Raw genomic sequence first — 23,908 nt, 5'->3', positions numbered from 1 at the left:
CGGTATGACTGGCCTCTCCTCGATGTCCCCACGAAGTGTGCCTGCGGAGTTCTGTTCTCCACTGCTCATGCCATGTGTTGCCCCCGGGGTGGCTTCCCTACAATCCGCCATAACGAAGTCCATGACATGGTAGGGGAGCTACTCACGGAGGTCTGCCACGCAGTGGCAATCCGACGAGCCTCAGCTAGCCCCGCTCTCTGGAGAGGTGTTTACGGCTGCATCGGCAAACACCGCCGAGGATGCCCGCGCTGATGTCCGTGCCCGTGGCTTCTGGACCCGAGCACAGGATACTTTCTTTGACGTACGCGTCTTCCATCCTGATGCGGCGTCCTACTCAGCCCCCACCCGCACTGGATGCCCTACTGCTTCAGCACGAGCGCCAGAAGAAGCTGCAGTACGGAGAGCGAATCCTCAATGTCACCGGGATCGTGGCACATTCAGCCCGCTGGTGTTGTCAACTTCTGGTGTTGCCTCCCCTGAATGTGAAAGGTTTCTTCTAGGAAACTAAGCGCCTCTGTGGCTTGCTTGCCAGGCCGGCTGATTCCAGCATGCCCTATGCACACCATGTTGCATATGTGCGCTGCAGGCTGTCTTTCGCGCGGCTCCGGTCCGCTGTCATGTGTGTCCGTGGGTCTCGGTCGGCATACCATCGTCCAGCTAGCGAGCCGGAGCTCAGGGAGCTGGTGGTGGTTGAAAGCCGGATCTAAAACCGGGCCATTTGTGTTTTAGTGTAAAACTCTCGCCACTCCGGAGACATATTTTCCACACCTGTGTACTATTATTAATAATCTTCCTATCGTACCCTGGTTTCTCATCGTTGCTTTTGCCCGTAAAAGAGGCTGTTTCCTTCTCTTCACCTGGGTCTACGAGGTCTACGAGGTCTACGAGGTGATTTGTAAAAAAATTACATGGCATAATTTACAAATTGAGTAAAATATCATTGTTGAGAGCTAGTACGTACGTAGGTCTACGTAGGCGATTGCATTCTTCCCACAGACTCAGCATCTTGACGTCATTTTTCGTATTATTGACGTTTTCAAAAACGACATGCATTTTTGTTGCATTATGCATGCATGACATGACATGTCGACAATGCATGATGAATTGCTTCAAAAGTTTGAAGGAACTATTACTTAGTTGAACTACAACTATTACACAATGTAATTACTTACTACTCGGCGAAACCAAGGCTTTGCAATTCTGAGTGAGTTCATCGTCGTCTACAAGTACAAGTAGCTTGGTGATGACTGCTGTGCTGCGGTACGGTGGTCTACGTGTAAAATTGGTATGGATGAGGAGACTATTTCCAAAGCTGCTGCCAAAGTGCTGGAGCGCCTCAAGTCAGAGGGTGTTTTCGATGACTTTCGCAAACGAATCGGATGCACCATTGAGGACGATGTAAGAAATGTGGATCGTTTTGCGTCTGTAGGTTTTCAGAAGCGGACTCTGCTGGTGGGACTGAAGTACAATAATGAAGTGCTCTATAAATTTTAGCTATGAGGGCAAAAAGGCCATGTTAGATGAACAGAGATTTTAGGCACAGAAAAGCAATGCCCTATAGAGGTTATGCAATTACATCTTCAGTTGAGATGCTCTGGTGGAGCTGCGGCACAGCACTTCACTTGCACTACATGTATTGTCGGGCGCCGAAGAACGGCCAGGCTAGAATTTTACCAATCACCGCATACCGATGTGTAACTCAACTGTGCATAAACTGTAGTACATGAAAATGAGAACGGTCTAGGCTAGGAGGCTGACCTCCAGTTCGTCGGCAACTGACAGTACTGTAACAACGTGTGCTACATGCACATACATATCACCCAGAAGTGTTTCCGCTGTATGTATACTTAGCGCCTATTAGCGATTCCGCTGGCTTGCGCTGTATAGTCCGCGTCCATAAGCGGTTACCCTGATCTCCCCCCCCCCCCCTTCCACCTCCCCTGATCCCCCTGATCTCCCTCCTTCCACCTCCCCTGATCCCCCCTTCCACCTCCCCTGATCCCCCCCCCCCCCCCTGAAATCATTCACATAACCTCTTTTGGGTGGTGTGTGTGTGTCGGTGTGTTTGTGCGGCTCGTACATTTTAGGTATGAAACAGATGCATCGAAAGTACCGAAAATAAAGTACTGTAATTTCACAATTTTTCGGTGTACTTTTATTTTCGGTACTTTGGGTGCGTCTGTTTCATACCTAAAATTAAATTTCAATACACCGAACAAACACTAACACACATAGTCCAAAAGGGAACTGCTACTCCGTACCTAAATTTTCTGTTCACCTAACCTGGCTTTTTGCGCTCACACCGAAAATATTTCTGAAATTAGGGGCCGTCCGTAAATATCGAACTTTTTCACCAAACGAATTATTTTAGTTTAGACTAGGGCTGAAACGATTATACCGAATAATCGAGTACTCGTTTGATAACTCTAACGATCGAGCAATCGTTTAGATTACCGATTACGATTATTTTGCGTTTTTTAAATTTGTGTCCAGAAAGTACTGTAAACCCTCGTTTTATGAAGTTTGAATCAGTTTCCGCTGGCAATATGCAGTTGCCAGGGGTATGGTTCATGTTCTGAGGTTAAATTGACTTCAAAACTGCCATGTTTCGGAGCTACCCTTTCACTAATGCAGATTTGTTGGTATTATGAAGGCATAGTTTGTGGAAACAGAGTAATGTTTGCACAGAATTATGACACTATTTGCTAACGATTATAATCGATTACTCGATCGTTAAGCTAACGAGTAATCGATACATGAAAATCCACGATCGTTTCAGCCCTAGTTTAGACCCAACCCTCCCTCCCTCCCTCCCCCTCAGAACGTAAAAAATGTTGACATACATGCATATACAACGGCCATGTGCATGGATCAATGTTTTCTGAAACGAAATTGGTCAACCCCCTCCTACCCCATAACGAAATTATTTCGTTTTGTGAAAAAAGTTTGTTATTTATGGACGACCCCTTAGCGTATGCTGGAATTTGTGAAATTAGAGTACATGTGTATTTGTGATAGCTATACAGAGTATAAGGGATGCAAGCATAACTCATCACCATAACACCAGATGCAAGTTTAAGTACGATTAAATTTATTAATGTCTGCACTCCTAAAGCTGTGTTCCCAACTGGCGCGTGGACGCGGTACGCTTGCGGTTCATGCGTGCCCGAACGCGCGCTCAGGCTTTCACAAAAAACAGCAATCCATTTCGTATTTAGCGCGTGCGACACCTTCGAGTACAAATTTTTGACCCCGCCAGTCAAAGTGACTGGCTGGTACGTGCCTGATACGCGCTCAAAATTCCAACATGTTGGAATTTCCATTTCGGCGCGTTTCCGTACGCATGGCGCCCCAAAAGCCAACGAAAATACGCACAAACGCGTGGTTTCACGCGTACACGCGCCAGTTGTGAACACAGCTTTACACTCTTCATAGCTATAATTACGTTTCTTTTTCCGCATCAATTATTGAGTATTTGTATTAAAGCAAGAAAAACAAAATAGTGTGTTGCTCCCTATGCGTGAGCCTGCGCAATTCTTTCCGCCTTTACTTGACACTTGGCCAAACTCACAACTGCCACCCAGAGCCCACGTGAGCCCCACCAAACCTTCCAAGGACGCCCGCAAGAGAGCACTCTCTGTTCGATACACATTGTTTCTGGGAAGTCGATCAATCGTCAGCTTGACTAGGCTTAAGAATGTTTTTTTACTGCAGGACCACAACAACACAAAGTGCCTCAGCAGCCCAAACGTTGCCGGGGATATCCGATAATAACGTGTATTATTTTAATTCGCAGAATCGAACGGGCAGCAAGCCCAATTACATGAGAGCGAATGTGTATAGTGAGTATACGGTCATGTTCGGTTTCCAACAACGCACATTTTCTCTGCTATCGCCGAACTTTTTCGTAGAGAAACAAATTGTTTAAGAAAAACCCAGTAAATTACGAATATCCCAATGTCAGGGCATGTCGGATTGCAGTGAGTGTGGGGGGGGGGGGGGGGTGCATGTGCAGTGTGTGTGTGTCTGTGTAGGGTGTGCATAGGTAACTAACTGTCTTGGCCGTTTTATGCCGATGTACTCCGTGTGGTGTAGACCAGGTGACTGGTGTGCATTGGTGGTCGATTCACATGGCTTCGCCAGTTGTGTGGCTTAGACAGTTATCTGGCGCAAGTCTTGATCTGTCTTATTCAGATCTTGTTCGCTATCGTTGCTATAAGAGAAAAACTGTGGGCGCACATCCAGTGCATTTGCAGATTTGCGTGCTTCTCTTGCGACGGGCGTATGCATGGTGCATGGTGTGTGTGTGTGTGTGTGTGTGTGTGTGTTATTGTGTGGTTTGTGATATTCCTTTCCTCTGGTGGTGAGTTCTTTTCCATCAATATGGCAGCTTGTTTTGATTTCCTTTTTTTTCAATTCATTCTGCTCTACTTTCTGTTTTGTTTTGTGCCACTGCCCCTCACCTTGCGCTCAGTTCTCTGAGTGGAGGGCGGCGTGACCCCACTGGGGTAGCTGATTGATAGTAGTAGTAGTATGTGTTATGTGTGTGTGTGTGTATTTGAGTGTGTGTGTGTGTGTGTTTGTGTACTTGAAGTATGAGAAAAGTGTTGTTATTTGCTCGTCGTTATTCCTGAGTTTGAATTGAGGTGTAAAGTATGCATTCGAATGATTACTTCTAGGTTGAAGATTATGTTGCTACTTGTGAGTTGTTGTTGTAACCGAGGGTTGTTTCGGGGTTTCTCTACATGCTCACCATCGTGTTGTCTGTGTGAGCCTAGTGTATGTACAGAGGCACATGTTGATGTTTTCGTCTCTTTTACTGACCCGTTGCTTTGCAGGAAAAGTTTGTGTACTTGAAGGAGAAGGTGGGTCGGTTTGTGGAAGCCTCCCTGAACTCCCTGACGTGGCCGTGCAAGCGATCACAGATTGAGCTTCAAAACCAGCTGCGATCGGAGCTAACAAGGTAATTGAGCCCTTCCAGCCTAATTGTCTTGTTTTGAACGGTGTGTAAATAAGACAGTACACACCCGCCAGCACTGCACGTGCTCTTTGGCTGACCATGTCCGCTGCTGCTGCTGCTGCGTACCCGGCTAAATGTTCCGTCACCTGTTCTCTGCTGGACCGATGGCAGCACGATAGCTTAGCAGGTGTGTCAGACAATATCGTAGGGTGGTGCGGTCATCCATCCAAAGTACTCCTAGTGGGGCGCTCTCCTGACAATCTAGAGCCAAACACATTATTGTTAAAGTAACGGGTACTTGTACCTGGGGCGTAACGTGGTGACCGTAGCGTGTTCGACGGCCCTGCCTAGTAGGGCCGGGCACCATTGAAGCTCGGCTGTTCCATCCCAGTCCCAACATGCTTGCCGCTCAGTAGGAGTGGCCTTACAACAGCTGATTTGGAACAGTGACCATAGATGTGTTGCCTAGGGAAACGCACGTTGTTTTGAATGTTTTGAGACCCAGCGAAGGATGTATAACTCATCCTGCGAAGCACGGGATACTCATCCCGCAAAGCATGGGATACTCATCCCGCAAAGCATGTAAAACTTATCCTGCAAGGCATGGGGAAACTCATCCTGCACAGCATGTAAAACTCGTCCCGCACAGCATGTAAAACTCATCCCGCACACTGTGTGTTTGTGTCCTTACGGAAGCGTTTCCTTGTCGGTTCATTTCAGTTAGAATAATAAACTTTGTGAACCAGCATGTTGCTGTGGAGACTGCGTCGAATAGAATGGAGGAGAACATAAGCGAGATCATAAAGTTGTGCAGAGGGGAAATCGCGAGGCCAGCAAAAATAGAACTTATAATAAATTTAAAGAGGGAAGGTGAGACAATAGCAGTGAAGTGAGAGCTAAGTGCAACGGTGGGTGAAAAACTAATAATTATAACGCTAAAACTGTGTAGTGAGACAAACAATCATGCTGTGCACCTACGAAAACAATTTTAACGCAACTACATGTTTCTTCTGCTTACAAAGATCAGGCTTATGCAAACGAATACAAACAGCCTCAAGTACTTTCAACTGACTAGCATACCGTGCACGACAAAGAACAGAAAAACTAAAATCATCATACACCTGCAGACACTTAGGGTGAGACAACAAGTGAAGAAAAACGGCAGACTTCTTACGATCACAATCACCATCTGATTCCTCGTCTCCAACAACCGCAACCTCGTCCTCCGTTTCATCTCCCAACTCGTCCTCAGTGTCGTCCTCCGTGTCATTCTTCTCATCAACACTGATCGGTCCCAGGCTCGTTTGACGTTGTTTAACCTCTGTTCGTTGACTCCTCCTTTGATCTTGATGGCAACTTGTTACCATTGTTGTTGTTGTTGTTGTTGTTGTTGTTGTTGTTGTTGTTGTTGTTGTTGTTGTTGTTGTTGTTGTTGTTGTTGTTGTTGTTGTTGTTGTTGTTGTTGTTGTTGTTGTTGTTGTTGTTAAATCTTGTGTTCCCAGTGTCCTCGCCGGTGCTTGATCTCCAGTACTGTAATAATTCATTGAATAATTGGCCGTTGATCGTCTAGGTCTTTGAATGTTGATTGTGTTACTTTCTTTGTTGAATTCCGTTCCCTTCAGCCTTCTTTCTCGTTGTTCACAATCAGTGCTTGCCTCATCCATATATGCACGTGCCACCGACACCACAGACTCAGCCCCAGCACCGCCGATGATAGATGTAGGTGGCGGTTCTGGGGGAGGCAACGGCAAAGACGGTGATGAGGGCATTACCTCATCACAGCGTCCACTTTGGTCTTGAGCTGAATGTTGTTGTGGTGTGTTATCTTGTGTTGTTATGGTGCATTGTGTTGTGGTGACAATAAGCCCATTACCCGACTCCAAGACTCTCGATACGGGTAATGGAGGCACTATTGCCGATGACGGAAATTGTGCTAACGATGGCTGTGGCCGAGGGTTCTTTAGTGGCCTGCCGCGTTTTGGTCGCAGTGCCCGTGCCGAGCCAGTCAGCATATGCAGTGGGACGTGCTGCTTGATACGTGCGTTCAGATGTTGAAGAGTCCTACCAACGTACCGACTACCGCATTGTCGGCACTCAAATTGGTATACCAATTTAGATGCAAGTTGGGTTGGTAGGACATCCTTCCTCACCGTGAACGCACGTACAGTTGTGAAAACGGGTACAAAATGTACCGCGTAGTAAGTTTGCTGTACAATTTTCCGTACCAAGCGACTCATGGATAATGAGAGGTTACCTTTCCAGGGGAGAGAAAGATACGTGGGACATTTGTCCGGGCCAAAACGTTTTTCCTTTTTATCCAGCCTTTCGCTCATGAGTTCCTTCAATAGATCGTCAGGGTACCCGTTCTTTAGAAAAACGGACTTAAGGAAGTCCAGTTCCTCAGCTAGTTTGGAAGAGGAGCAAATACGCTCTGCTCGATCCACCAAGTTACGCACTAAATTCACCTTGTATTGGTACGAACAATACGAGTCAAACATTATGTACTGGCCGGTGAATGTAGGCTTTCTGTACACAGATGTTACGGTACCCTGACTAGACTTTTCCACAAGGACGTCTAGAAAGGGAAGTTTGTTGGCTTGTTCGTGTTCACACGTAAAACGTATGGAAGGATGTAGGTCATTTAGAATACCAAGAAAGATTTGGCTATCTTCAAGAGAATCAAACCAGGTGAAGGAATCATCAACAAAACGAACGTACAATGCTGGCCACAACTGTTCTGCAATCAGTGACTCGCAGTAACCAACGAACACATTCGCTAAAACTGGACCCAATGGAGAGCCCATGGCTACCCCATCAACCTGCCTGTACATAATGTCACCGAAGGAAAACTCCACACCAGTCGTCACGAGCAACATCAGTTCCCGGAACGCCGTCTCCGATATCCATGGCGTGTCAACTTCATCATTTCGGTACAACACATCTAGGCAAATATTGATAGTCTCTTCTAACGGGACGTTCGTGAACAGACTAACAACATCAAACGAGCACATATGCGCGGAGGCCGGAACCGGGTGGGAGCGAAGGACGTCAATGAATTCGAAGGTGTCTTTAACTGTATGTTTGCAATAGAACGTTTGCACGATGTCAAGCCAACCACGCAGCCATTTAGAGATATTATATTGTGGTGATGCAACCATGGATAATATGGGGCGCAACGGACAGTTCGGTTTATGTATTTTTGGTAGCCCATAGAGACGTGGCCGGACGGAACCAATGGGCCGCATTTTGAAGAACTCTTCCTCCGATATCTGTTTATTTTCCTTAAATCTCTTGAGAAAACTATTCAACTTTTTCTCTACTCGAACTGTGTTGTCATGAGTAGATACCGGACCGAGATGGACAAACTTACTCGTGTCCTCAAGGATGACCGCCATTTTTGTATTGTACTCTTGTGTGCTGATAATAACTGTAGCTCGACCCTTGTCTGGTCTTGTGATTCTAATATCGTTGTTGTTCGTAAGATGACGTCGAGCCTTAAGGTGTTCTCTGGATAATGAAAATGTGCTTCGGTCTGGAGGTTTTTCTGCGTGTTCTTCGGCGATGGCTCGAAGATTAGCCGTACAGATAGCACGCTGATTTTCAGATACTGGTGTAAAATTCTTCATGAGTTTTTTGTGGAACATTTCGAATTGCGTAAGAACTATTTCCTTTCTGTTGTTAGAAGGAGGAATACCAAACTCCGTTCCCCGGCAAAGTAATTCCTTTTGCACAGGGGATAGTTCGATGTTGGCCAGATTAATAATCGTGTCCATGTTGGGCTTAAAGGAGCCATACCGCTTTGCACGCAGCCATTTGATGTTTTTCTCGTACTTGGCGAGGAGTTTGACTTGCTGTTTGCTGTCATTCTCGGCCAGTAGTGTACTGAATCTGAGGTAGTCGTGATAGGAAAGGAACGAACGAGCCGAACTATACAGACATTTAAATTGAGACTTAACAGAACATAATGTGTCACTAGAGCGCGCAATGTCGTCTTTGAGGAATACTCTTTCTATTGCTAATGAGTGATAAGCACGGGCTTTGTGCACCCGATTCTGGATGGAAGTAGGGCACACTCCATTTTCCTTACAGCGCTTCAAAAAGATAATATTATGTGAAATGTTTCTAGCCAAGTAGCGTTTGCGCAGAGCATCATTCAGGGTTTCAACCTGACTCCTAGAGTATCTCCGTTTAAAATATGCAAATAATCGACGTGGAGACAACAATTTTATAATAGCAATAAAAAGAACAAATTCTGCAGTCATCGCCACACTACAACGAAGTCATGAAAGTTTACCAGAATTAATTTTCTTGTCACATTCATCAGTGGAAAGTCGTGATTGGTTCCGTCCGGCCACGTCTCTATGGGCTACCAAAAATACATAAACCGAACTGTCCGTTGCGCCCCATATTATCCATGGTTGCATCACCACAATATAATATCTCTAAATGGCTGCGTGGTTGGCTTGACATCGTGCAAACGTTCTATTGCAAACATACAGTTAAAGACACCTTCGAATTCATTGACGTCCTTCGCTCCCACCCGGTTCCGGCCTCCGCGCATATGTGCTCGTTTGATGTTGTTAGTCTGTTCACGAACGTCCCGTTAGAAGAGACTATCAATATTTGCCTAGATGTGTTGTACCGAAATGATGAAGTTGACACGCCATGGATATCGGAGACGGCGTTCCGGGAACTGATGTTGCTCGTGACGGCTGGTGTGGAGTTTTCCTTCGGTGACATTATGTACAGGCAGGTTGATGGGGTAGCCATGGGCTCTCCATTGGGTCCAGTTTTAGCGAATGTGTTCGTTGGTTACTGCGAGTCACTGATTGCAGAACAGTTGTGGCCAGCATTGTACGTTCGTTTTGTTGATGATTCCTTCACCTGGTTTGATTCTCTTGAAGATAGCCAAATCTTTCTTGGTATTCTAAATGACCTACATCCTTCCATACGTTTTACGTGTGAACACGAACAAGCCAACAAACTTCCCTTTCTAGACGTCCTTGTGGAAAAGTCTAGTCAGGGTACCGTAACATCTGTGTACAGAAAGCCTACATTCACCGGCCAGTACATAATGTTTGACTCGTATTGTTCGTACCAATACAAGGTGAATTTAGTGCGTAACTTGGTGGATCGAGCAGAGCGTATTTGCTCCTCTTCCAAACTAGCTGAGGAACTGGACTTCCTTAAGTCCGTTTTTCTAAAGAACGGGTACCCTGACGATCTATTGAAGGAACTCATGAGCGAAAGGCTGGATAAAAAGGAAAAACGTTTTGGCCCGGACAAATGTCCCACGTATCTTTCTCTCCCCTGGAAAGGTAACCTCTCATTATCCATGAGTCGCTTGGTACGGAAAATTGTACAGCAAACTTACTACGCGGTACATTTTGTACCCGTTTTCACAACTGTACGTGCGTTCACGGTGAGGAAGGATGTCCTACCAACCCAACTTGCATCTAAATTGGTATACCAATTTGAGTGCCGACAATGCGGTAGTCGGTACGTTGGTAGGACTCTTCAACATCTGAACGCACGTATCAAGCAGCACGTCCCACTGCATATGCTGACTGGCTCGGCACGGGCACTGCGACCAAAACGCGGCAGGCCACTAAAGAACCCTCGGCCACAGCCATCGTTAGCACAATTTCCGTCATCGGCAATAGTGCCTCCATTACCCGTATCGAGAGTCTTGGAGTCGGGTAATGGGCTTATTGTCACCACAACACAATGCACCATAACAACACAAGATAACACACCACAACAACATTCAGCTCAAGACCAAAGTGGACGCTGTGATGAGGTAATGCCCTCATCACCGTCTTTGCCGTTGCCTCCCCCAGAACCGCCACCTACATCTATCATCGGCGGTGCTGGGGCTGAGTCTGTGGTGTCGGTGGCACGTGCATATATGGATGAGGCAAGCACTGATTGTGAACAACGAGAAAGAAGGCTGAAGGGAACGGAATTCAACAAAGAAAGTAACACAATCAACATTCAAAGACCTAGACGATCAACGGCCAATTATTCAATGAATTATTACAGTACTGGAGATCAAGCACCGGCGAGGACACTGGGAACACAAGATTTAACAACAACAACAACAACAACAACAACAACAACAATGGTAACAAGTTGCCATCAAGATCAAAGGAGGAGTCAACGAACAGAGGTTAAACAACGTCAAACGAGCCTGGGACCGATCAGTGTTGATGAGAAGAATGACACGGAGGACGACACTGAGGACGAGTTGGGAGATGAAACGGAGGACGAGGTTGCGGTTGTTGGAGACGAGGAATCAGATGGTGATTGTGATCGTAAGAAGTCTGCCGTTTTTCTTCACTTGTTGTCTCACCCTAAGTGTCTGCAGGTGTATGATGATTTTAGTTTTTCTGTTCTTTGTCGTGCACGGTATGCTAGTCAGTTGAAAGTACTTGAGGCTGTTTGTATTCGTTTGCATAAGCCTGATCTTTGTAAGCAGAAGAAACATGTAGTTGCGTTAAAATTGTTTTCGTAGGTGCACAGCATGATTGTTTGTCTCACTACACAGTTTTAGCGTTATAATTATTAGTTTTTCACCCACCGTTGCACTTAGCTCTCACTTCACTGCTATTGTCTCACCTTCCCTCTTTCTATTTTGGCACTGTATTTTGTTCTCGTAACACATCATTGAATATAATAAATTTCGTTGGCAAACCTCGCGCTTGTCTGATGTCGTGGCTAATAGACCACACCAGGCTTTGTCACAGAACTAAAAAATTGGACAGATACAGAAAAACAGATACCGTGAAACCTGTCTAAGACGACCGCTCAAGGGACCTTCAAAACGTGGTCTCTGTTACCAGGTGGTCTCCTTATCCAGGGTCATTTGACTGGAAATAGCATCCCTTGGTCCTGATTCCAGTGGTCTTCTAGGACAGGTGGTCTTTTAGGACAGGTGGTCGCCTTGACAGGTTTTACTGTATCTGCAATCTTGAGGTAGGCAACGGCAGCAATGAGGCTTGCGAGTTCCAAGCAAGCTGAATATATGAGGCTTGCGAGTTCCAAGCATGCTGAATGCTTTGAGGCCAATATGGTCAGCATTATTCGGACCATGACAGTTGCTGTATATGGAATGGGCATACAGCAGCTGTTCTTGCGCCGGCAGATGCAGCGCCTAGCGGTGGGGCGAAGGGATAAGTCTCGCAACCTCTGGTGAACGGGTGCCGAAAACCCCATCAGCCGCATCCGTGTGTGGAGTTCGATTGTAGCTGGCTTGTAGCTTTCGTCCTCTGTTTGTGTTTCTTTCTTTGCTCTTAGTTAACCTCTAGCCACTGTAATCTTAGTAGCAGTGGTGAAGCTTCCTGCAGCTTCATTCATAGGAGGTGGTTTCAGGGCAGACCGCTCTTTCCCATTCGCTCTGCAACTAGATTAAACTCTTTTATCATATCAGTTATTACAACGTTTCGGCAAATTGCCCTCATCAGGCACTCTAATCATGTGTATTGATATTACATCGTGTTCACTAGCAAGATTCTCATTGGTTGTGTTGTGTTTCTGTTGTGTTGCTGCCGGTACTGCTATTGGCGCGGCTACTGTCTCCGTTGTTCACGTGGCCGTTCTGGATGCGTGCTCCATTTCTCTTCTCTCCACGGTGTGTGTGTGTGTGTGTGTGTGTGTGTGCGTGCGTGTGTGTGTGCGTATACGTGCGTGTGTGTGTGTGTGTGTGTGTGTGTGTGTGTGTTGTTACCCGTCGTTCACGAATACTGTGTTCAGCTCCTCAATCCTTCGCGACGTGAACCCCCTCGTCGCCAACATTCTCTCCTCATCCATGGACTCTCTGGTGGCGCCGGAAATTCACAGCATCGTTGGTGACGTCCTCCACAACATGTATTTAAGCCAGGAGGATCTGGATGAAGCTGAGCAGGAAATGGCCCGCCTGCAAGCTGAGGAGGAAGCTGAGGAGGCCGAGCGAAAGAAGTTGGAGGAAGCTGAGGAGCGTCAGAAGGCAGAGGAAGCAGACAGGAAGAAAGCGGAGCAGGCCGAGAAAAAACAATCGGAAGACGCAGAGAAAGCAGAAATGGTCGACGAAGAGAGGCTAAACGATGAAGTTGACGGAAGTGTGGCCCGAAAGTCAAATCCCACCAGCACCGGTGGGAAGATCTCTCGGAGTGCGTCGTCTGAACCCCCCAGTGCTGAATGTGCAGTCACCAGCGAACCTGGTCAGACAGCTGTTAGCGCTCCACCGTCACCAACCAGGCTGCGTTCCACAGCGGCTGCTATGTCTCCAGTGGCTGCCACCACTCCCGCTGCAGTGTCCAGTTCGGCGGATTCAGTGTCGGTGTTGCAGGATGGCGTACTCACTGCCATTCCCAATGTCGTTCTGTTCCCGCCGCTTGTGGCCACCAACTTTGAGGAGCCCGCACCGACTAAGACTGCTGCCAGCGTTACCACTGGGAGCAACACGACCGAGAGTGGAGCCGACCCTGGTGTAGCGGATAGTACGTCGTCGCGCAGTGCCGCGTCACGCCAGCCGAATGTTACATCGCCGATGGACGACTCCTCAAAGCCGGTGTCCAGTCTTGTCACGCCACCATCCCCACCGCCGCTGAGTATTGCAACCAAAGCGGTGACAGTATTGGCTAGTGGTATACCGGGTGAGGACAACAGCAGAGCTAGTGTACCTCCAGCATTATCAGCCAACCTGGCCGCACCAGCACCGCCTGGCCCTTCAGCAGCACCAGAGCGGCATCACTTCCCACCGATAGATGCCGAGTCATCTCACTTCACTCTTGCGGCTCCACCACCGCCGCCTAAAGCCACGGCTGTCGCATCTGTCGGCGAGTCGTCCGCATGCGTGCACGTTGATTCTGGCGCCTCCTCTACTTCGCTGCCTGGTGCTGAAAGTTCCGCGGACCGGGGTGCTAGGGCCCCTGGTCACCATGCAATAGCCCAACACGCCAGCCCTCCTACATGTCCCTGGCAGCCGCTTGGAGAGACAGACACGTGTAAGGACAACAAGGCGGGTGATGATGATAACAAACGATCACCACCACAGCCACCACCGCCACCACCACCGAAAACAGCCACACCTGTGACGCAGCCAAGTCCGTCTCAGCCCAAGCCACTGTCTTCACCGCAAGCCCCACAGGCCAATTCCCCGGTGTCGCCAATACCTCCAGCAGTCACATCCAGCCCCACAGCTAGATCTCCTCCTCGTTCAGCTTCGCCACCACCACCTCTGTCTGCAGCACCATGTCCAGCCGGCGAAGACGACGCCAAGCATCCGGCATTGGCACCAGCAACAGCTAAGCCCGGCTCTAAGGTACAGGCTGCGCCTCGCCGCACTGTCCCAGTGGTCAGCCTGCAGAAGATCACATCGCCAGACACCGCTGCCAGGCTGGCAGGGGTGGCAGCACTGGCATCGGGACACGCTGACTCCAGCCAAGGCGTCGCGAGCGCTGATGCCGCAGCCACTGACACAGCAAGTGCAGACGTTGCTCGGTCTGGGTCTGCCGTGGATGATGAATACGCTCTAGCCGTCGATCCATTGGTCAGCGAGCAGCCGTGCGATACCCAGCCATCCAGCGCGGCAGCCGAGCAACAGAAAGCAGAATCGAAATCTCCTGCCAATCCAGCATACGTCTCCTCTGCTAACGTTGTCGTGGATGAGAATGTTACATCGCCCGTCGACATCATGCTTTCCGACCAGGGAGACGGTGGCAGCGGAGTGTGCGACGAGACTCTCTCCGTTAGCTCCGTTCACACCAGCGACCTGTCATCGTTTGATAGCCGCATCTCGTCCGAGTCCGACTCCCCGTCGCCGAGTGCTCCGTGCTCGCCAGCTCCACCACCGGCCGTGTTCACCGCCACCAAGCGCTCGTCGTGTTCCCGATCACGTTCGGCTTCCTCCAGGAAGATCTCCTCCTCTACGTCTCCCGATAGGACTGCGGACAGGTCACCGTCACCGTCGACTCCATCACCAAAGCGACGGCGGCGACGACAGGGCCGATCTCGCAGACCAGTGAACAAACCACCAGCAGCACCAGCAACAACACCAGCACCGGCGTGTGATGATGTCGGTGTTGCGAAGGAGAAGGAGGACGATGGGGTGGCGATGTCACGACGCGACGGCGCTCACGGGTCGCCGTCCCTGGTCGTGCCGTCGCCGGTAGCGTCGCGCAAGTCTCGCCGCTCCAGCCGGCCCACTCGCCGCTACTCTCCCTCTGAGAGACGTCAATCATCCGTCACAGCTTCAGCACCACCACCAGCAGCAGCAGTAACAGCAGCAGCAACGCCAGTGATTGACGAGGTCAGAGTGAGAGCAGTGGCGGCTGCCAAGACCACCACCATCGCTGGGCTGGCCGGGGTGCGTGCAGCCACCACCATCGACGACAACTCGCCGTCGAGCTCCGAACCCGGCACGCCTCAGTCGACGTCGGCGCGATCCCGACGCCAAGCGAGGGCCACGCCCGTTGCGGCGGCCGCGGCACGACTGGGTTCGGAGCGCCGCCGTCGCCACAGCAGCTCATCGTCGGCATCGGTTGCCAAGCGAACACGGAGGTCTGCCACCGCCGGTATGACTGGCGCAGGCACTGGTGATGGGACGGCGTCTGACATGGACGTCACCAGTCCGGTCAAGGAGTCTGCGGTCAGGACGTCCGCCAGGCTCAAATCCAGCACCAGGCACTGACGACGGCACCTGTGCGTGTGTGTGTGTGCGTGTGTGTGAGTCTAACAGTTAGCTGTCTTCTCCAACCCTCTCCATCTCTATCCCTATCTCTTCTGGACTTCGATAATTATGTTGGCACACGTGGGCTAGAGTTGTTGTGGAAAAATCGGACGTATCAATCACTGCCTGTGGCTTTGGGCTACTGTTCGCTTTTCGCTTTTCCAGTTAGACAAGACATGTGTTTACGTGTTTGATGCTTCAAAACCACTCTTATTAAATTTGGACAGGTTCTTGTCTTCTTGATCAACCTGGTTTAGGCGTGCGGTTGTTGTGTTGTGTGCTGGCTTTTCAAGCATCTGATACGTGATCAAAATTTCGAAAATACTTTGTGTTACATGTACTGTACTCACATCTGTGTTTGCGTGTTTGTGTGTGTGTGCGGATGGTGTCTGCTGGAAAATGGCCTAATGGCGGAGTGTGACAAGCAATGGTAATATCAAGCTGGTGGACGAAGCGCCGGTAGAAGGAAAATGTATTTTAACAATTTGAAGTCTTAGCAACTGTGACAAGTTCTAATAACCCTACACACCCCTGGGAAATTTCTCCGGAACACCGTACTTCTAAACATGCATGGAGTGAATTCCAGCGATCTGCGCCTAAGAAGCTGGTATAGTACTATGCAATATACATTGTATATCAGCTAATCCATAGCGGCCGCATGCAATACAATTGTCGCGTGCATTCTAGATCTACATGTACATGATCACATGATTGTGTTGTTTGACAGCATGTTCAATAGTTTGTTACAAGGCGGAGGGTGTTTTCAGCAAAACAAGGCTTATCTAATAGTACATGATTGCACATGTATCGCAGTACATGTAGTACAGGATTGTACAGTCAGATCATGCATTGCAGAGAGCACTAAAAAGTGAAATGTTGAAAACATTTTTTTTTTCAGTCATTGTCAACATCACCACGGCTCAAGACCAAGAGTAAAGTCATACCAAGAGTACACATGCATATACCGTAAAGTTTTATATAAAAGCCGCACTTGAATAGAAGCCGCCCTCGAATAGAAGCCGCACTTTTGGGCCCATCAAATCACACATAAGCCTGGTTTTAGTGTTCACATACATAGAAATACCTGTCTTGTATAGAAGCCTGTCTCATAATTATAGAAGCCTGCAAAATTTCACCAAAATTTCACCAAAATTTAACATTGTATGTACTCTAAACAAACCTTCGGGGAGAAGGAAAAAAAAGAAAAAAATGAAAAATGTTTCCGCTCGGGTTCGACCCGAGGACCTTGTGCGTGTGAAGCACACGTGATAACCACTACACTACGGAAACTCACATGCTGGTTGAACGACAAAAGCGGTGTGTGAGTGTGACTGTTACAAACTGTACAGACAGACAGTCAGTGGAACCAGGGGGGCCGGGGGGGGGGGGGCAGGGAGCCCTACACGTACCAAGAGTAGGGGGGGGGGGGGGGGTGATACAACGATACAAGTTATATTCTTGCACATGTTTAAGTTAACTGGTCGGATCCCTTCAGGCATATCGACATACAATGACTATGTACAAGCACAATGTAGATGATGGCTTCCACAGCAAACGCACAGGACGGAACAGTGCCTGACGTGCCCCTCCCAATTCATTAGTGCGCCATGCCAGTGTGTCATCCTACCTTAGGAAACGCAAAGTCCAAATCGACTTTAATACACCCAAGCAGGATCTTAATAAAAAAGCTAACATTGAATCCCTTCTTTACCGCAGGCAGTTTTTAAGCTTGGTTACCATGCACAAATTTATTTTCAAGTATCGACGTTGCCTTGCTTCATTCCATTTCAATATCACGCAGAGTGCGAGACGCCCTAACAAAATTATTCTCCCTAAAGCAAAGACCACATCAAAATCGTTGTTTCTCTTCCAAACCTCCCTCTTATGGAACTGCCTCCCACCAAGACTAACTGCAGAACCATCCATTATTGTTTTCAAGAATGAGCTTCGCAAACTCACTTGCAAACATAGTGCTTCGCTCTCCGGTATGCCTACGCCATGTACATTATAGCAATAAAAACTGCTTCATGGCAGTTTTCTAAAAAAAGTTATTGTGTTCTAGTCCATGGACCACGTCTAAAAAGTAAGAAATTAACGAAATGTGATAGCCGAAAATTAAAATTTCACACAAAACCTCACAATAATCACAACACTTGAAATGCTGCTTTCAACACTAAACTTGTACTGCACCAACAATTGGCAACATGCATGTCATGCATGCATAGGAAAGAGGATCACGAGGGGAAAAGGTCTTCTACATGTAGCTTTTCATTCTGTGTGTGATTATTGTGAGGTTTGTGTGAAATTTTAATTTTCGGCTATCACATTTCGTTAATTTCTTACTTTTTAGACGTGGTCCATGGACTAGAACACAATAACTTTTTTTAGAAAACTGCCATGAAGCAGTTTTTATTGCTATAATTTCTTTTGTTTTTTCTGTCACCAATCAATGGAATGCCCTATACTATATCAATGTGTAAATTTAAACTAAATGATGGCCTTCACATCATATCAAGACTCTTGTACAGATTATCGCCCATTTGTTCGTTCATGCTTAACCTTTCTAGGGGCTCCCGTAAGAAGACCATAGGTATGTGGGAAACACCCTAGTAAAATAAATAAAATAATAATAATAATAGAGTACATAAACGGTTTATGTACTCTTGATCATATCAATACCGTATTATACGCCTTGATGTGCAAGCCTTTTCTTGCAGAAAATGGCATAGCATGTTCTTCTACGGGGAAACATGTGAGTACGTAGTGGTGGACCGCGGTGATACTTTTTTTATACGGAGGTCATTCTGTGCATGTTGCTGTAGCAGAATTTCATGACTGTCATAAAATCGTCTTGCCTTTCAGATATTTCAGATTTCCCCACCCTCGATCAGATTTAATTGAGAAATGTAACCAGGTGCGTGTCGCAGATGTTTTTTGTTGATTCTGTGTTTAAAATGGTTTATAATCATGGGTTTTCGTGATAAGGTCATCCTGCATCATATTGCACTGAAATCGTAATCCTGTTGATGTCGATAGAACTTTTGGAAGTAGTTCAATGACTTCAAACTGTTAGTCCACGATATTCTAAAACAACACAGCAAAGGAGGAACAATAAACATGTATTAAAATGTAAACAAAATACATTGCTGAGTCCGACACCTCGTTCCAACAACTACACTGATCCTGAGGATAAAAGGGGCAAGGCTATGGTTGGAGGTACTGAGAGATAAACAAGACAAAATCTTACACATCTTTTGGTGGGTATGAATGATATCCAGTCGAACCTCTTTAGGACGAACACCAAGGGACCGATGGTATTAACTCTGTGAGTTTGTCTTAACCTATTTATAACCAGTGAATACAATTATTTCTCCAATAGACATACGAATAGATTTCTTCTACAGCGAAAGATTCTAAGCCACACCAACTCATTGACTCGTCTCGTATGAAACAAATGAGTCGTAGAGAGGTTCTGCAAAACGAAAATGCGTACAAACTTTCGTTCTACTTCATGAAGTGCGAAACTTCGCACGAACTTTCGCAATTTTGGACACGAAACTTGCAGGGAACGCGAAATTAAGTGTCGTAGGAAAATTCGTGAGATCGGGTCATGGCGTACGTGCACTTGGCCCGCGCAAACTACGAAAATGTGCAGAACGCAAAATTCGTCCACACTTTCGCAAGGACTGTCGCGAAACTTCGTTCGAATTTTCGTTTTGCAGAACCTCTCTACTGAACCTTTCTTTAGAAACATGACTGCAACTGAAACAGCAACAGAGAAAGTACGATACATGTGCAGCACATTCTTGCAGGTACATGTACTACAAACAGATTGCAGATCGTAATTCTTGCTTTGGCGGCACGAAACTTTATTTGGGGCAGTGCAATCTCGGCGGTACTCACAAATAATAAATCAAACAGCCCAGACTCGAGTAAACAAATCCAATCATACAAGTACGAGATCTTCACGAGACGAGACTGCACCCATTGGCTTGTTTCGTATGAAGCAAACAAGTTTACTGAACCTATCCACAATGGAGATTTTCCCTGATATGCGAATTTATTTTGCAAATTCGGTCAATGGGTCCTTGAACCTTTCCCTCCAGATTGGGAACTGCCAACGATAGTATGCCACTGACCAGTGCCTTACTTGTAACGTACCAATGTACAATGAATATGAGTATTTCGACAACACATCTAACATACCGGTAAGCCTTACCGTCAAGAAGGTGAACTCGCGTTCTTCGTACACAAGGGCAAAGAGATAAAAATGGACCTAAATCCGAATAAAATCAGCACACGTTTCCGTAAATGAAAGGGTGAGCATAAGCAAATGAATCGAAGGAAACCGGTCAACTCAGAGATCACCTGTCATCGAGTATTCCGTAAAAGGAGGCCTCGGCAGCGGAAAAGCTAAATAATTTAGAAAAGAGATCCTGTCAGCTTTTCCATTATTTATTGCATTCCGCCCAAAATCAGCACACTTTTCGTAAATGAAAGAGTGAACACAAGCAAATGAATCAAAGGGAACTGGTCAACTCACCTGTCAGTAATATTCCGCGAAAGGAGGTCTCAGCAGCACCGAAACGAAATAAGCCAGGCCAGGAGTCGAAATATCCGAAACAGCTCATACAAGAAGCAGTTCCAAAGACAGAAGTTCCTTGCGCATGTACATCCGAACACGGACTGCACTGCAACACAATGTCTGCCGTGCACGTGCACAGCACGCGGCTACCACCCGCTGGTAGATCTAATACCGAGCACCTTACGTAGAGACTTATGTAGCCTAAGTGAAATACCGAGCACCTTACGTAGAAAGTTACGTAGCATAGCGGTGTCGTTTTTCTTGCCATGTGAACACAATAATAGAAAAGCTGACAGGATCGCTTTTCTAAATAACCCCCCCCCCCCGCCCCCCCGTGTGCTCCCCAATGCATTCACGCTGCACAACTTTTCACTACTTTCACTTTAGGCCAAGTAAAAAAAAAGCTAGATGATCGTCCCCGTCCGCCCCAGTTTTTGTCAGCGCCCCAAGAAATATTTTATTTTTTAAATCGTGAGTTTTACTATATGGACCACATACTACTAGTATATCACAACGTCAGTATCGATCTGCTGAAGAAAGAAAAAGAAAAAAAGAAAAAAAAAGAAAAAAAGAGAAAAAAAACCTTGATGTTGTTGTGTACACTGTGTGCATGAGAGGGTAAAAAGTAAAAAAATAAAAATAAAATCCTCCCGCCCTCCCCGATTTTTCCAAAAAAAAGGACGATCATCTAGTAATTTTTTTTACTCGGCCTTAGCGTGTACATGTACATCCTTCAAAGCGGTGAACCCCTTGATAGGCGACAAGCCTCTGGGTCATCCTAATAAAGATATTATTATTATTATTATCAGTTCACACTTACTGTACAGTATGTGTATATCGGGATAGCGATAAGAATAAGCTGAACAGCTGGCGAGTAAAACAGTACCGTAGTACGGTACATTGCTTTGGTGTAGTGTGGATCGAAAGGTAATAAGAATGGTGACTACAGACCCACAGGCCCACTGGACCACTGCACTGACGGGTACTATTGGACGCTAGAAGGGGTGTGCGACTGTGCGGATTCTGCTCGAAAAGGTGGCGGATTCTGCTCGAAAAGGTGGCAGATTCTGCTCGAAAAGCAGTGAAATTGGCAGAACCATACAAACCTTATGGCGGGCAATTCCTCGAATTCTGCTCCATTTCTTTATCCACATACCAAACATGCATGAAACGTACCAGAAAAAGTACCCAGTTCTGCCAATTTTTTCTGCCGCCATCATCCGCATATGCCTAGATACTAGTAGTGATCGTGTGCTACACATGTATTGGATTGGTATTCAAGTGACGTTCCACAAGACATCAGTGTGTGGTGAATCATGAGTTCATGACCGGCGTCCTAATTGTCTCCTCTGTCTCCTGTTGTTGTAGAAGTGTACATGTATGTAATCCTCAGTCATGTTCAATCCCTTCCATTGGTTGGTTGGTTGGTCTTTATTTGAATTAGTTGCGGCTACACGTACTGGTAGAACAAACGAGCAAGAATGCTCACATAATAAGTTGTACATGGCGCCGGGGGGAATTGGTGTGTGTGTGTGTGTGTGTGTGTGTGTGTGTGTGTGTGTGTGTGTGTGTGTGTGTGTTTGTGTGTGTGGTGTAGGGGGGGGCTAGAGGAACAAGCAAAACTAAACGAGTAACGTTACAGATCCCGGGGCTTAGCGATGCAAGGTAGTGAGTGGGACGTGTGTGGGGGAGGGGGGGGGGGGGGGGGGGGCACACACACCCATACACGCGCACCATGCATACACACTTTCATCTCACGAACTCTTGAAACTCCCCTGACAAGTATCATTATTTACTTTTGAAGAATCCTTCGAAGAAAATATGATTGAATGAATGAATGAATGAATGAATGAATGAAGCGTCTAGGGTAGGCCAAATGTTCGGGGCTACCCAAGAGAAAATAAAAAATGTTAGCTGTACATGTGTGACATTTTTAACTCCTGGACAGCCTCAGCCCAGTGAGTAATTAGTTCTTCCGTGCGAAAACTACTTGCGAACGTTTGATCAGGGGTGATACAGTCGTGTATAGCCCCTATCTGAGAAGAAACTCAGAAAACGTCTAGTGCCGGACCGGTCTTCCTTCGAGGTGGTGGAGAGTCAATGTAGAACGCAGTATGTTCATGGGCTTCGCAGTTTGCTGACAGATCCAGTTGTGCGTTACGTGGTCATTGTGCAAACTACAGTTCATGTAGTACTACTAGTAGTTCAGTTATCCGGCGAGGGGGGGGGGGGGGGGGATTTTGGACAAGGCCTATCTTGAGATGATCACTGTAGTCATTCCACTACATGTAATTGCAGGACAAGACCGATAAATCGTTTGTCACGTTTCCGGTCGAAGCTGCGCCAACTCTATAGTATAGGGGCCAAATAGGCTAGCTCGGTGCACACTGCACAGGTCCTAGGCTGTCAGGTCCGTGCACTCTGTCAAGAATGTTCTAAATCCTGACAGGTAGCTATCTACGCGTCTCCTCCGTGCCCATGGCCCAGATTATCACGATGTCATCTCACATGTCACACACAGTCTACATTTTTGAATCATTATGTAGCACTGTGCGCGATCGGTAGGTTTGGAGCATAAACTCCAGTCAGATTAGTATACGTGTGCTCACCAATGCTGTGTGTGCGAAATTCCTAGGAAGGGTCAGGTCGTATGACAGTCGGGTGCTTCACCCATGCCTTAAGATGAGTTACGTTGACACCTTGCTGCCAAAATGGTGCTACCAAGAATGCTTCACACGCAGCGTACCTTGAACTCCTGTCAGAGACGGAGTAGCCACAGGACACAGGTTTTTGACATCCAAGATGGCATGCCAAATCCGCCCTACCACGGTCGGGCAAGAACGAACTCTATCGTTTCCCTTGTCGTCCTCTGAAGTCAATGGGCAGCTAGTGAGTGGTGTAATGCGCTCACTTCGGATGAGTCACAAGTGCTTGGAACATTTCATGACCTGTTTTGTTGCTGCCACGGGCCTCGCCTCAATGTCTAGACCGCCCCAATGAATCAAGAATGGACTGAACAGAAGTGTCTGAAGCCTGAGGATTGACACTTTCTTACAGGAAAAGTCTTTCAATCTCTTACTCCTCAGTGGTATAACTGTAGATTGCAGTGCAGTTCTGCTCCATAATTTTATTAATTAGAAAATCCCGAGATACCTAACGCCGAGTAACGGTGCCTGTGTGTGCGTCTGAACGTCAAAGTACTCTTGGCCTCTGATGTTACTGCTCTACATTTCCTATTATTAGTATGAGCCGCTCGTACTCTTTGTTTCAAGGACAAGCATCGACCCAGGGAGAGAGGGTGTAATTTTGTCACAAATTATACCCATTCTCTCTCGGTTGATCTTTGTCCTTGAAACATTGAAACTTCACAGTACATGTACAGTCATGACATTGTATACCTACTCAGGCTACTGGGATTGATCATTCCTTCGGCGGACCGAGGACCATGCAAGCAGGAGTCGAGTCTCAGTTGGCAGCAGCAGGAACATGCTCCCACTGCCTGAGTGAGACCTTGCAGAGCCGCGTGAGAAGTGAAGAAAGGGAAACACAGTGCTGCCCGATGATGAAATCCGATCCTATCATCATGAGTCGAGTTTGCGCCTGCACCAGTGCACACACCAGTACAGTGTTCGCAGGTCTAGGGCTACATAGCATA

General features: G+C 47.1%; 1 protein-coding gene and 1 non-coding gene across 2 annotated transcripts; one reads left to right on the top strand and one right to left on the bottom strand.

Moving 5' to 3' along the window:
* The first annotated feature begins 1,151 nt into the window (after nucleotides 1–1,151).
* Nucleotides 1,152–16,008, top strand: LOC135811763 (protein enabled homolog). Its single transcript, XM_065325009.1, has 3 exons — nucleotides 1,152–1,398; nucleotides 4,839–4,963; nucleotides 12,713–16,008. Exons 1-3 carry the CDS (start codon nucleotides 1,288–1,290, stop codon nucleotides 15,627–15,629), a joined length of 3,153 nt encoding a protein of 1,050 aa, XP_065181081.1. The 5' UTR covers nucleotides 1,152–1,287; the 3' UTR covers nucleotides 15,630–16,008.
* Nucleotides 16,009–16,885: 877 nt separating this feature from the next.
* On the bottom strand, nucleotides 16,886–16,958 carry Trnav-cac (transfer RNA valine (anticodon CAC)). Its single transcript has one exon. It is a non-coding gene; the product is annotated as a tRNA-Val (tRNA).
* Nucleotides 16,959–23,908: the final 6,950 nt, after the last annotated feature.

Source organism: Sycon ciliatum, chromosome 3 (assembly GCF_964019385.1).
Source record: "Sycon ciliatum chromosome 3, ocSycCili1.1, whole genome shotgun sequence".
NCBI lineage: Eukaryota > Metazoa > Porifera > Calcarea > Leucosolenida > Sycettidae > Sycon > Sycon ciliatum.
This window is presented reverse-complemented; position numbering and strand designations above follow the sequence as displayed.